The sequence below is a fragment of the Staurois parvus genome, unplaced genomic scaffold (assembly GCF_062004578.1).
Source record: "Staurois parvus isolate SC_StPar_1 unplaced genomic scaffold, SC_StPar_1.0 ptg000020l, whole genome shotgun sequence".
In the NCBI taxonomy this organism is placed as follows: domain Eukaryota; kingdom Metazoa; phylum Chordata; class Amphibia; order Anura; family Ranidae; genus Staurois; species Staurois parvus.
This window is the reverse complement of record NW_028317816.1, coordinates 7,827,687-7,841,506: the sequence shown is the minus strand read 5'-3', so window position 1 is coordinate 7,841,506 and position 13,820 is coordinate 7,827,687. Positions and strand designations below refer to the sequence as shown.

General features: G+C 39.3%; 1 protein-coding gene across 3 annotated transcripts in view; it reads left to right on the top strand.

Annotated features, from left to right (window-relative positions):
* BBS9 (Bardet-Biedl syndrome 9) overlaps positions 1-13,820 on the top strand; it is a 488,277-nt gene that overhangs the window by 186,742 nt on the left and 287,715 nt on the right. For all 3 annotated transcript variants that reach the window (XM_089687164.1, XM_089687172.1, XM_089687155.1), the window contains exon 11: positions 12,018-12,094. In XM_089687164.1, coding sequence (XP_089543290.1) covers positions 12,018-12,094 — 77 coding nt within the window. The remainder of the gene's footprint in view (positions 1-12,017; positions 12,095-13,820) is intronic.

Here is a 13,820-nt window from a genome sequence, read left to right as displayed (position 1 = left end):
AATGCAACATTATGTGTGTTATAACAGTCCTTATTTTACAATTATTGCCATTTTAATTCCCACTCTTGTTTGCTGTGGTTATGGTGCAAGTAAATTGGGAGCTTGTTAGAAGTATGGTGTATAGATTTGACATGAGGTGAATGAAAGGATAAGTTCACCATCTGTAACATATTACATGCTACACCCCTATAACATCTTACTGTTGCAGCAGCCCCCCACACCTTCTAGTTCCCCCATTGTGCCAGCAAGTCAGGGATCTCATCCCCACATTTGCTCACAATTTAACCCCTTCGCACAGGCGCCTCCCGGCCCTTTAAGAGTTTCAGAAGCCGGGAGGCGGGGCGGGGTTTTAGGGTCATGTGACCGCCGTGATTCACTGTCACGACGGTCACATGATTGGAAAAGCTCCCAATCGAAAGGAAAGATTCTAATTCATTTCTAATTGCACGCAAATATGTGGCCACTCGGCGTCAAGGCCCAAACGCTGAGAGGCCGCATATTTGCGTGCAATCGGCATCAAAGGGTTAAATAAAAAAATGCAGCCTTGCATGCGGGCTGTTCCACCTGGCTGCGTCATTCATTCACAGAGGTCTGTGAATGGGATAACTACAAGTACCAACATCCTTTGCAGCTGTTGGCTTGTAGTTCTCAATGAACTAGCAGGGTGCTCATGAACGCTCTAGGTAGTTCATTGATGCTTCCTGTCATAGTGTGCCTGCCTGGCCGTGTGAGGTATGAGCAGACAGCTTACACTGACAGTCTGCAGGAGCCTCACATTGCACCCGGGATCTGCTTTTCACCTGCAAAAAGATGTACATTTATTTTTTTTACAAAGATGAACTTATCCTTTACTGTATTCACAATGTTGTCAAATTTAATAATTATTATTATTACAGGTACGTATATAGCCCCATCAATGTACACAGCGCTTTACATATATATTGTACATTCACATCAGTCCCTAACCTTTAAAGTCCCTAATTACATTCATACATACACATACTAGGGACAATTTTGACAGGATCCAATTAACCTACCAGCATGTCTTTGAGTGTGAGAGGAAACCCACATAGACACAGGGCGAACATGCAAGTGCAACATTCAATTCCCAACCACGGCAACGTGCAAGTGGTGCCGTGGTTGGGAATTGAACCGATGACCCTAGTACTGCCAGGCGGAAGTGCTAACTATTTAGCCACTGTGCTGCCCCAATAAAAGTATGACTCATAATAATACTTTTTATGTTACGTATGACATCATGTAATATGTTATAGTATTCTCTACACATAATACCTTGGTTTACCAAAAAAAGCCCAGTAAGATCATCTGAGCATTAGCATGATTTATGAAAACTTAATGTACAGTAAGTAGTTATTTTAGCTACGTTAATTGAATATTTCTTTGAATTGTAACACATTGGTACGTATACAGTATATGCTATATTTAATTTCCTGAAACTACTTTTTCATTTAGATAAAAGATGTAACATACTGTAGGTCCTAGAATAATGTAGCTATAGCTTGCCATTTTTATAACTGGCAGACTAGTAGATCTAAATGTTATAGAGGAATATTATCTTTATATTGACAGGGAATGGTTTGGAGATCTACATATATAAAGTGTAGTGTAGAATGTTCTGATTCAGTAAGACGGTCGGTGCATATATTTTTTCTACTTTGTACTCCTTATAGGTGCGCATGCCAAAAAAAGTATTACTCATGAACTAGTATCAATTGCCTCTGCTTTCTTCAGTTCCTTTCTACCAATTTATAGTGAGCATAAGTTACCAGCATGCAAACAGAATTCAGCCTGCTGGCACAGATAAAGAGTTTGAAGGCAGAACAAAGCTGGTCTTCAATTCCAGTTACTCATGGCATTAGTTATTCTCTTATTAACTCACTGGCATTCCATGTGTAGGAAAGTGTAGCCCCTGTGTGACTTTTTGCAAAGAACGTTAAAAATATTAATATAGCTTAGTGTGTCATCTGGTCCAGGAAATGGGAATGATGAATAGTAGCTGGAATTCAGCCACTCCAGTTTCCTTTTTTTTAAAAAGAGAGATAGCATCCTTACCCTGACTCACATTGGACCTAAAGCACTGATGTTGTCTTAAAAGGTTCTCCAGCCAGACAGTAAACATTATTAAATCAAGCACCAGAGTTAACATTTTAGCTCCAACAAGATCACACAGTGGGAGGGTAGAATCATGCCATAAGATGTTTATTGAAAATAGTCTTGGATAAAAAAATTAAGAAAGAAGTATAGTAGTTTAATTTTTAGGCGTATATAAGAAAAGAATATCCCAATGTCAATGATCATATCAGTGTGTATAATTAATGCATTATCATTGCAGCTAATAGTGGTTATATTGAGATTTTGGAGCACTTTTGTCTTTTCAAATAGATTGTGTAAAGCCAAAATTTACCCTATTGATTTATGTGAAGTGTGATTTTTATTGATAAGTCTACCTTAAACCGAAGCACACACATACAGTATATGTAGCCTCACTGAAGTGGGTCTTCTTCCATGAGGTCACATATATCCATACCCAGAGGCGTATTTGCCGTGATGCAAACAAGGGTAGTATTTTACAGGGGGGCGGCAGACATAGAAAAAATACAAAAGAAAATGAAGTTCTGGGTGCAGGGGGTGCAAGAGGCTGATATCAGAGGCTGTGTTAATGAATACATTAACACAGCCTCTGATATCAGCCTCTTGCACCCCTTTTATTGCAGAGCTTAGAATGGGAGTGGGAGAAGCAGCACAATAAGGGATGAAAACAAAGCTAAAAAATTAAAAAAATAAAGAATCTCTTGTAAAACCACACATTTCTGTTTCAGGATAACTTGAGTGATTGCTTTTATTTTGTTGAGGTATAAATATTCAGGAACATAAAATAGGAGATAAACTAGGGTGCTCACTATATCACTTTGTTATGTACTGTTGCACTGTTCATGCCTCTTACCATCACAGTCATAAAACTTGGGCCAAGGTGTGCAGCTGAGGAAGCTCCATTATTTTCTCTCTCAGTAGGTTGGAGAACAGCGGATCATGTGACTTGACACATGATGAGATGGAAAAGAAGAAATGTCTGCATAAAGTACATTTATGCTTTATCTTCTATCTGCCCAGAGTTCACCTTTAATATTAATCAGAATAATTCATGAAAAAAAATGAAAATGTTAGGACAATAGTATTGCAAACAGTTGTGCAACTTTTGTTTAAATAAAATATTCATGGATTTTTTTTTTTTGTTAAGCACAGCCTTTCTTTTAGTGAGGGCCTTTAAAACAGCTTAGCTTTTGTTGTTCCGTAACAGTTTCCTAAGCTGTGTGAATTTAATTAACACTGCTCATTCACAGAGGTCCCAATATATGTGACACTAACATTTTGCTGAGGTGTCTTGCTGGGATTTGAGTTAATTCCCTTTTAAATGCTTCTGAAATTAAACTACATCCACCATGATGGCTTGTGATTTATTTTTTAAACTTTGTTCTTTTTCTAGTTAGTTAAACTACTTTCAGCAGACAGAATCCTTGAGGGGCCAACATTTATTATGGTTGGTTGTAGAAGTTTTTTGCAGTAAAGCTGACAAGATTCCCCATAGTGATAGGAAATATTATTTACAATTTCTTGTCTTCTGATTGTTGTAAATAATGGTGAGAGTAAGAGTTACATAAATTTGGGGTTTCTCAATTTTTCTGGGAATTCAGTCAAGTCAAAGTGGTGATATCATCAGAAATTTCCTTTTTCATAGTGGAGCTTTGGGTGATGAAAAGAGGCTTTAGGGTTGATTTACTAAAGCCAAATAGGCTGCTCATTTTTCAAGGAAAGTAGCACCTTTGAAAGGAAGGTTTCCCCAGAGCTTAGGGAATGTTATAAAAATGTACAAATTTACAAAGGATACCCTGTCACATTGCAAGGCAAATACGATAAAACTGCATATCTTACTTGTACAGTACAGAACACAGGCCTAATATTCACAGACCCTGAGTTATTGGCTGATAACTTCAGATGATTGGACACTGGCAAAACTTTTGAGGACATGTCCCCCTATAACACTACCCCACTCAGTGAATCCTCAAACTTTTCTAATGTATTATAGTGATGGACCTCTTCCATGTTAAAGAAAAATCACTTTTAGCAACAATAGAAGCAGTGAATCTCTATCGGTGTAAACTCTTTTTAACTGTGGGAGGCTGTACCAAGATCCCACACCATGGGAATGGCCTGTAATATTGCTTTGGGCTCAGAATTCCATTTGGATGCTCACCTCAGCACTTGGTGCAACATGTGTAGCTCACAGGGTGCTATACAAGCCCAGGGTCATGGTCCATCCCTACTGAACTCAGAAGACTCCTTTGAGGATATGCCCACCGTGACGGGCGAAGCCTGGGCCCTATATGGGGACCGGCGAAATGGATAGGTAAGACAGGGTCACGCTGTTTTTTTTGGACCAGTAATGTAGCCCCAGAGCAAGTATGAGTTATAATACCCCCATTATTTGCTTTACACTGTTTGTGTATCCTGAATAGTATGTGTGTATGTGTTTATATGTTAAAACTATCAGGAAATGTGTTTGAAACATATTCACTTACAGTGTTAAACATTTTAAACTTGGCCCTAAAAATCCACTACTCAGAGCTTAGTCTCAGGTGGATGACCAAGTGTTGTTCTATCACACCACAGGTCTCCCAGTTTACACCACTTCTGCCTAGAGCCCTTTATATGGTATTCAGGTGCTTCACTATGCCCTTTTGCCTCAAGAAGTTTGCTAAAGGAAAATTGTCACCGGATAATGCACCATGCTCTGTGATTACCCCACAGGGAAATACCTTTACTGATATCGAAGGCAGAAACCAGGCTCAAGGGAACTGAGGCAAAAGCTCAGGCAAACATTCAGTCAGCTGAATGCCTGCAGAACACTAAAACAGCTCTAAATGACAATGCCTTCTTTGCACTGGAGCATGGCCCTATTTTAAGGCTGGTTTCTGCATTCAATTCTAGCTCTATCTCTATGCATGTAACAAGCAGCCTACCTGGCTAAGGTAGACATTTGTGCAACTGTGTCACAATTTCTCAGACAAATAACAGCTTTAATACAGTCATAACTGTTTAGAGCTCGGAAGCGCCAGGGTCCTTCTCCAACTCACTGTCTCTACCAGAGTCGGAAAATTAAATGTCTCTGCTAGAGTATGCAGACATTGACAGGAATGAAGAGGACCCGTAGGTGGTGTTAGAGGAGGCTGAAGATTTCTCACCCTGTGTCTCCTATATATTTAATGTTATAGATTCACACAGTATGCTTGTCAGTATAGATTTGCTCACTTCTGCTGTGCACAAACACCTTGCCTTTGTCGCACTTGATTATCTTCCATCTCACCATGCCCCTTTCGGTACTAAGAGACTGGCTAAGTCTAAAAAGACATTTCCTATTATTGAACAAAAAGAATAAGCAATCTAATCAATGACGATTGGATCAGTCCTGAAAAGATGTTCACCCCTTTGAAAATGTTTGCCCAACTCTATCTAGTGGAACAAGAGTTCACAAAACAGAGAACTGCTCCTGTAGTTGACCCTGCTATCCCAGTTTAAAAAATACATATTGCTGTATCCACTGAATATTTTTCTTCTTTAAATATTCTGCTGACTCTAGCATGCCCAGCTCTTCAACCAGCTATTGCTGCAATTTCTGTTTGACAAACTGCGTCTATCTGGACTAGCACATGAATAACAAACATGTCCCTGTAATCCAGGACCGTGCTTTGACAGAACACTTACAGCAATTACTCTCCACGTTACCCAAGTCATGCTCAAGTCATGCCCAAGTCATGTCACAAATCTCCAGAATGGCTGTGATCTCTGTCTATATGCACAGACTCTTATGGCTAAAAGCCTGAACAGCTGAAGCTGTCTGTATGAAGATACCTCACATGTATGTCTTTTGAAGGAAGACTTCTCTTTGGGTACATGACAAGCTTATAAAAGATGTCACAGGATGGAAGGTCCTTCTCCTACAGCAGAAGGTTCTAAAATCCACCCCAGAGCGCCTCAACACTCTACCCAGACAAAGTCAAAAGTCAGCCCTTCCTTTCCTCAAAAGACTCGGAACACAAAATACACAAAGTCAAGTGAGGGAATGTCTGTTACAGTTTGCCTCTCAGGGTTCAATTGGTAATTTCAAAGGAGTACAAAAGAGATTTCCAAACTTATTTCCATCACTGCTTTCTTCTCTCAAATTAACTTAACCAAAATCTGCTTGAGGACAGTCAGAGTTGGTGGTTCCAGTACCTCTGGAGGAAAGGTTCAAAGGATTCTATTCAAACCTGTTCACAGTATCAAAATCTTCAGTTTTTTTTGTTTTAACCTGGAATTAAAATCCCTAAAGAAGTACATTGTATTTTAAAATTCTAAAGTTTCATGTTGAATCAGGGTACATTATTGCCTCTCTTAGACAAGGGGAATACTTATCATCCATATATATTCAAGATACCTATCTGCTTATTCCTGTCTATCCACCTCACTTTCTGCCCTTTGCAATGGAAGAAAAACACTTCCAATTTGTCGTACTTCCCTTCGACCTATTTTTGGTTCTCAGAGTATTCACTAAGGTACCTGCAGCCCATCCTGCCTCTTAAGAACTCAGAGCATTGCGGTCACAGGGTGACCTTTTTCTGAAGTACTCATCACTCTTCTGCCTATCTGCAAATGTCCACAATACTATTCAGATTCTTCAGGCTTTTAGTTGGGTAATCAACTTCCAAAAGTCTGCCCACCAACCTTCTCTCTGCCTGGAATACTGGAGCCTCATTCTAGACATAGCCCAAGCAAAGGTCTCTTTCCAGAAAAGATATTACACTTGGGCCTTAAAGGGTAGCATGAAAAAAAATAGCAAATAAAAAAATATAGCATATACAATTGCTACATAAGCCATATTGAATGTTATTAAAAGTTACCTTTCCTTTTCAATCTGCAATGCTGTCATTTTCTGTAAAATTCAATGCAATATGGCAACCTTAAGGTAAACCACTGTTGTACAGAACCCCCCCAAAAATGTAATTTTCTGTTTGTGTGATTGGCTCACTGATTTTCCCTGAAGTCTGCACTAAGATACAAGTAAGATTTTAGGCATCCTCTGCCACAAAAATATTATTTTTGGTGAGATATACTCAAAGGGTTAATCACTTCTAAAGGGATTCAGAAATTGCAGTTTCATTAGAACACTACATGTGCATCAGCTGATTGATAATGAAAAAGTCACTCCCACTAATATACATATTGCACATTGACATGCCCAAACACACACCTATTTCATCAGAGCAACAAAATTAGGAATCTGCAACAAAGTTTCTTAAAATCCCTGCAATGTACATGGATCATCCAAAGGAGATTTTTTCCCACACAAAAATAGAGTAACTTTTTAAGGTCAAAGAGACATCCCTCTGTGAGATTCTCTGTGAGGGGTCTGGGCCTCATGGTGACCTCTGAGGCTATTCCATTTGCCCAGTTTCATACAAGGCCTCTCAAACACAACATCTTGTTGGCATGGAACAAACATATTCCCTCATTGGACCTCCCTGTGCTTCTATCCAGACAAGCAAAGAACTCCCTAGCCTGGTGGATTACCAACTTACTCTTGACAATGGGAAAGTCCTTTTTTTCAATATCAATGGAAGATAACAACAAGTTCCAGTATCTCGGGCTGTAGAGGAGTGTACCAGTCTGTCACACTTCAAGGAATATGGTCACCCAAGGAAGCCAAGATTTCCATCAACATCTTGGATCTCAAAGTGATAAAAATGTTTTTTCACCCCATGACCACCCCTTCTTCAGGGTGCAATAAGATGACAATGCCACGGCTGTGGCCTACATAAATATAAGAGTCAGTCAGCTTTGAAGGAAGCAAGCCTAATCATCTCATGGATAGGGAAACATTGTCCAGTGTTTTCTGCTGTTCTCATCCCAGTAGTGGACAATTGGAAGGGGGATTACCTCAGCTATCACTGCCAGTACCAAGGGAACTGAGCCCTTCACCCCGACATCTTCAATTTAATATGTTAGATATAGGGAGACTACAGATGTGGATATCCTGGCCTCCAGGTTCAACAATAAGTTACCTCTGTTTGTGGCCAGGACCAGGTATCCTCCAACACTGCCAGTGGATGTTCTGAAAATTCTCTGTATTCAGTTCAGGCTAATTTATGTATTTTCTCCAATGGGAATTTTGCCTGGACTGCTCTGCACAATAGAGCAAGAGGAAAAAAAACAGTAGTTCTCATTACACCAAACTCATTGCCCAGAAGGACCAGGTACACAGACATACTCAAACTATTGGGAAATGACTCCTGGCCTCTTTCAAACAGGCTAGGCCTGCTTCTTAGTCTCTGGCTTTAATGGTATGGCTGGGAAAGCCCAGGTCTTGATGGAGAGTGGGGACCTGGAATTCCTTCCTTGCGTAGTGTGAATAAAGGCATTTCTATCCCTGCGAGTTTACTCTGTGCTATGCAATCTGTATTAGTGGTGTTTCTTGGATCAAACCTCCCTTACAGCATCCTGTGCTTCCTTGTCTCCATACAGTAATTTGGTTCTCTCTGTTCTATAGAAACCACCCTTTGAACTCATCAAAAAAGTCCCCTTGGATGACCTCTCTTGCAAAGTAGCCTTCTTGGTGGCTATCACATATGTCAAAAGTGTCTTTGAGCTAGTGGCATTCTCTTGTAAGAAACCATTCTACATTCTTCACAAGGATAAAGTAGTCTTGCACTCAAGACCTTCATTTCTTCTTAAGGTGGTTTCAACCATTCAGCACAACGAAGATATTAAACTTTACTCCCCAAAGGAGTTTGCTTGAGCCATCAGAGTGTCCAGCTTCTGTCAGAAAGATGGACTTCCCTTAAGACCTCGCAAGGGACATGCTGCTTCAAGATCCTCCATTGATACAGTGGGTGGATAAGACAACTCATATAAAGAGCTCACAAGTCAAAGGATAATGCACCTCCTGCACTAATATGTGGTCACTCCACCAAGTGTTTCTTGGGCTTTCCAGAATCAAGCCTCTTTTTCCCAACTTTGTAAAGCTGCCACCTGGTCTTCTGTTCATATGTTTTTCAAGTTCTATCAGGTGGATATACAATCCTCTGTGGATGCAGCTTTTGGCTGCAAGGTTCTTGCAGTTGTACTCTAAGGTAGGTCCATTGATCCTTGGGTATTTGGGTCTGTTGGCACAGTTCTGTTTGCTTTATTGTTGCACACCCTTCTTTTTAATTGCTTAGAAATGTCCCAGGCCGTATGAATATCAAGCCTGTGTCTGATTAAGATAAAATGAATATCTTGGAGTAGAGTAAAGGACAGAGGCCACCCTCCCTTCTGTTCATTGTTTTGCTAAAAAACTGAGGACTCACTGAGTGGGGTAGGGTTATGGGGGGAAACTCAGGGGTTTGTTGTCAAAAGCTTTCCCAGTGTCCAATCACCTGAAGGTACCAACCTATATATCCGCGTCTATGAATATCAAGCCCGTCTCCTGTACTCTTCTCCAAGATATAGCATTTACAAGTACATCAAAATTCCTTTTTTTTTCTTTTTTTTTTCTTGCATTTAATTGGATGATGAAAGTCACCTCATTCACTAAGCTATGGGGAAAATTCCCTTCCGAAGTGAACAGTCTGTTTACCTTCAGTAAGTCAATCCCTTTGTCTTAGGTCTCTAAAATCTTTTCAGTATATGCCAGTGTTGGTAGATTAAGTTGAATTTACTTCTTGTTGATATTGATACTAATTCTGATGCATACCATAATTGAAACACATTTTTTTGGTAGAAAGCAATTAATTATATGCTGTGTGGCATTCATAGGCATTCCCTTTGACTTTGCCTCTCAAAAGGTATTTCTTATTTCCCTGGCTGCATCCACAGGAAGGATGGATGGCTGAACGTTGGTGAGGACAAAGTGTAAAGCAGACACTTGAATCCTCTCTTGTATTAAAAGAGGTATAGACTCCAGAGAGAGAGATATCATATTACCCCTGTACAAATCATTAGTAACACCTCATCTGGAATATGCAGTTCAGTTTTGGGCACCAATTCACAAAAAGAACATTGGGGAACTGGAGAAAGTACAGAGAAGGGCAACCAAACTGATGAGAGGCATGGAGGAGTTCAGCTATGAGGAATGATTAAAGGAACTGAATTTATTCTCTCTTGAGAAGAGATTAAGGGGGATATGATCAACATGTTTAAATACATCAGTGGTTCATATAGTGAACTCGGTGTAGAGCTATTCACCCTGAGGTCATCACAGAGGACAAGGGGGCACTCTTTACGTCTGGAGGAAAAGAAATTTAATCTCCAAACACGAAAAGGTTTCTTCACAGTGAGAGCTGTGAAAATGTGGAATAGACTCCCTCAAGAGTTGGTTCTGGCCAGCTCAGTGGATTGCTTTAAAAAAGGCCTGGATTATTTCTTAGATACACAGAATATAACTGGAAACTAACATTTATAGGCAAAGATGATTCAGGGAATATCAGATTGCCTCTCGGTGGATCAGGAAGGAATTTTTTTCCCTGCATAAGCAAATTGGATCATGCTTTGCAGGGTTTTTTTGCCTTCCTCTGGATCAACTGTGGGTATAGAATTATAACTTTTTTTTTTTTTAGTGGTTGAACTGGGTGGATTTTTGTCTTTTTTTTCAGCCAGACTAACTATGTAACTTAGTCCTTACCTCATCTACCTTGGTCTCATTTGAGTTAAAGTTATCACCCTCCTCTGTGATAACAATAGTTGTAGTACACTTATTTAGTTGGGAAGAATTATCGTTTCTGACACATCATTCTAGTTTTGCTACAGTTCTTTTATTCAAAAGTGGGAATCCTGAAATGTATTTTTTATTGTTGCTTAATCTGCCAAAATAATGGTGTTTGTCAAGATTGGGTTACTTCATATTTTGGTTTACATGTCTGACTAAAGTGCATAAGGTGGTATTGTCATTTTGCATCCGTGGGATGGCGTAATGTATTGTCATATCTTTGCAGCAATCTCCTAATAAAATAGAACTAGTCTATAGCTTGCTATTCCTAGTATAAAACAACTCATCAATAGCTTGGCGTTCATTTAGGAGATACAAGCCAAATGTGCAGGGCTTATTCAAATTTTAACACAAACAAGGGAAAATGTATCACTTTAAGGCCTCATTCACACCATATGCAGACGTGTGAGTTTTTCTGTGCACATGTTGCAAGTGCACAAAGAGATCAATTGTTCTCTGTGTGACCTGTTCACACCACAATGCTAGGTTCATGTGTGTGTGTGCAACTTATATAATACTCACTGAAACGCTCATGAAAACTGATGTAAACTCATGTCTCTGCAAGTGAAATCTGCACGTTTTTTTCCATCAGTTTTTCTGTACATATGGTGTGAAGAAGGCCTTATGCTTAAAATCTATTAACCTTCTATATTTATTTTAGCAAAATAAGTTGGAATTTTCAGGTTAGAAAATCAAATATCATACAGACTCCAAAAAATTATCATAAAAATGATATAATACATGACTGGATTTAGAATCATCTGCTTGATTTTAAAACAAGTAGTTGTTTTCTCTCCTGTGTATTAATATCTCCTAAATTCCCAATTGTGCTGATATTTTGTTTTACTTATTAAGGGTAGGTTCACATTTCACCTATGAATCACACAGGAATGTGCACCACTGCACATCCAAGTAGTGCATACACAACCTTTAGAAATGCACTGTAGGATACTTTTGTACCATGTGATCTGGTGCAGTCAAACGCAGTGTGTTTGCAACCTACATTTGGGGTGTAGTTAACATTGCACTGACACCTGCTGCAGATCGCTAGGGCAGTGCATTTTGAGCCTGGTGCGAGGAAACGCTCATGGATTGCAGGTTTCCCACAACACTTTCTAGTGTGAACACGGGCTAATAGTATATTTTTTGATATTCTTCTTTTTTTATTATAGTGTGTTACAATTTATAACATTGTGATCTGTGTATAATTTTGTCTTAGATATTTTGCCAAAGGCTGAAAAAGAAGATGACTTGATCGTATCAGCTACTGTGTCTTCTGCGCTGGATGCTGTATCTGTAAGTGTTAAATTTAACTATGTTGACCTTTTTTTATTGTGCTTATTTTCACACGTGATCATTGTCTTTGTAATTTGTTGGAGTTGTTTTCACCAATCTTAACTCTATTCAAGAAATAAAAGCTTAAATGGAATGCAGAATGGTTTTGTACAAATAAGTATTTTGGGGCGTATATGAAATATTGCCTATTAATATTCTGTATTCCCCTATGAGCCATCAATTGGAGCTTTGGGGTCTGTTTTACTTGCTTTCCTCCATTCAATTCTGTTGAAAAAAAGCCTTTTACAGAAATTGAATTGTAAAATTTACACACACAAGTAATTGTTTCAATAATTGTTATCGGATAGTTGTATCTCAGGTTTCGGTATGGCAATACGAGCCACAAAGCAGGCAGTGCTGTGTTAGCAAGCCCATGGTTCTCTTGGAATTTTTATATTAGATCACACACACAATACATAATATATTATATATACAGTTGTGTTCAAAATAATAGCAGTCAGACATCACTAACCTGATCAATCACTGTTTTTGGTAGAAATGATATTTCTACATGGCACATAATTTACTAGCAGGTGTAGTAGAGTAATAGAAATCCAACAGACCCAACAGTCATGACATGCATGCTGCTGATTCTGTGTAATTGAATCACTAATTGAAAGGGGCATGTTCAAAATAATAGCAGTGCTAAGTTCTATTCGTGAGGTCATTCATTCTTTGAAAAACAGATGGCAATTATTGCCCTTATTTAAGGAAGGAAGGCAGCAAATGTTGTACATGCTGGTTACAAGTGCATTTGTCCCTGAAATTCTGAGGAAAATGGGTCGTTCCAGACATTGTTCAAAAGAAAAGCGTACCTTGATTAAAAAGTTGATTGGAGAGTGGAAAACATATAAAGAAGTGCAGAAAATGATAGGCTGCTCAGCTAAAATGATCGCAAATGCTTTAAAATGGCAACCAAAACCTGAAAGACGTGGAAGAAAGCAAAAAACTACCATTCGAATGGATAGAAGAATAGCCAAAATGGCAAGGACTCAGCCAACAATCAGCTCCAGGAAGATCAAAGAAGGTCTAAAGTTACCTGTGAGTACTGTTACAATTAGAAGACGCCTATGTGAAGCCAAGCTATCTGCAAGAAGCCCCCGCAAAGTCCCACTGTTGAAAAAAAGACGCACTGAAGAGGTTACAATTTGCCAAAGAGCACATTGACTGGCCTAAAAAGAAATGGCGCAATATTTTGTGGACTGATGAAAGTTAGATTGTTCTTTTTGGGTCTAGTGGCCGGAGACAGTTTGTCAGATGACCCCCAAACACTGAATTCAAGCCACAGTACACTGTGAAGACAGTGAAGCATGGTTGCGCAAGCATCATGATATGTGGATGTTTCTCATACTACGGTGTTGGGCCTATTTAAAGCATACCAGAGATCATGGATCAGTTTGAATACCTCAGAATACTTGAGGAGGTCATGCTGCCTTATGCTGAAGAGGAAATGCCCTTGAAATGGGTGTTCCAACAAGACAACGACCCCAAACACACCAGTAAACGTGTAACATCTTGGTTCCAGACCAACAAGATTGACGTTATAGAGTGGCCAGCCCAATCCCCGGATCTTAATCCAATAGAAAACTTGTGGGGTGACATCAAATATGCAGTTTCTGAGACAAAACCAAGAAATAGAGAAGAACTGTGGAATGTAGTCCAATCATCCTGGTCTGGAATACCTGTT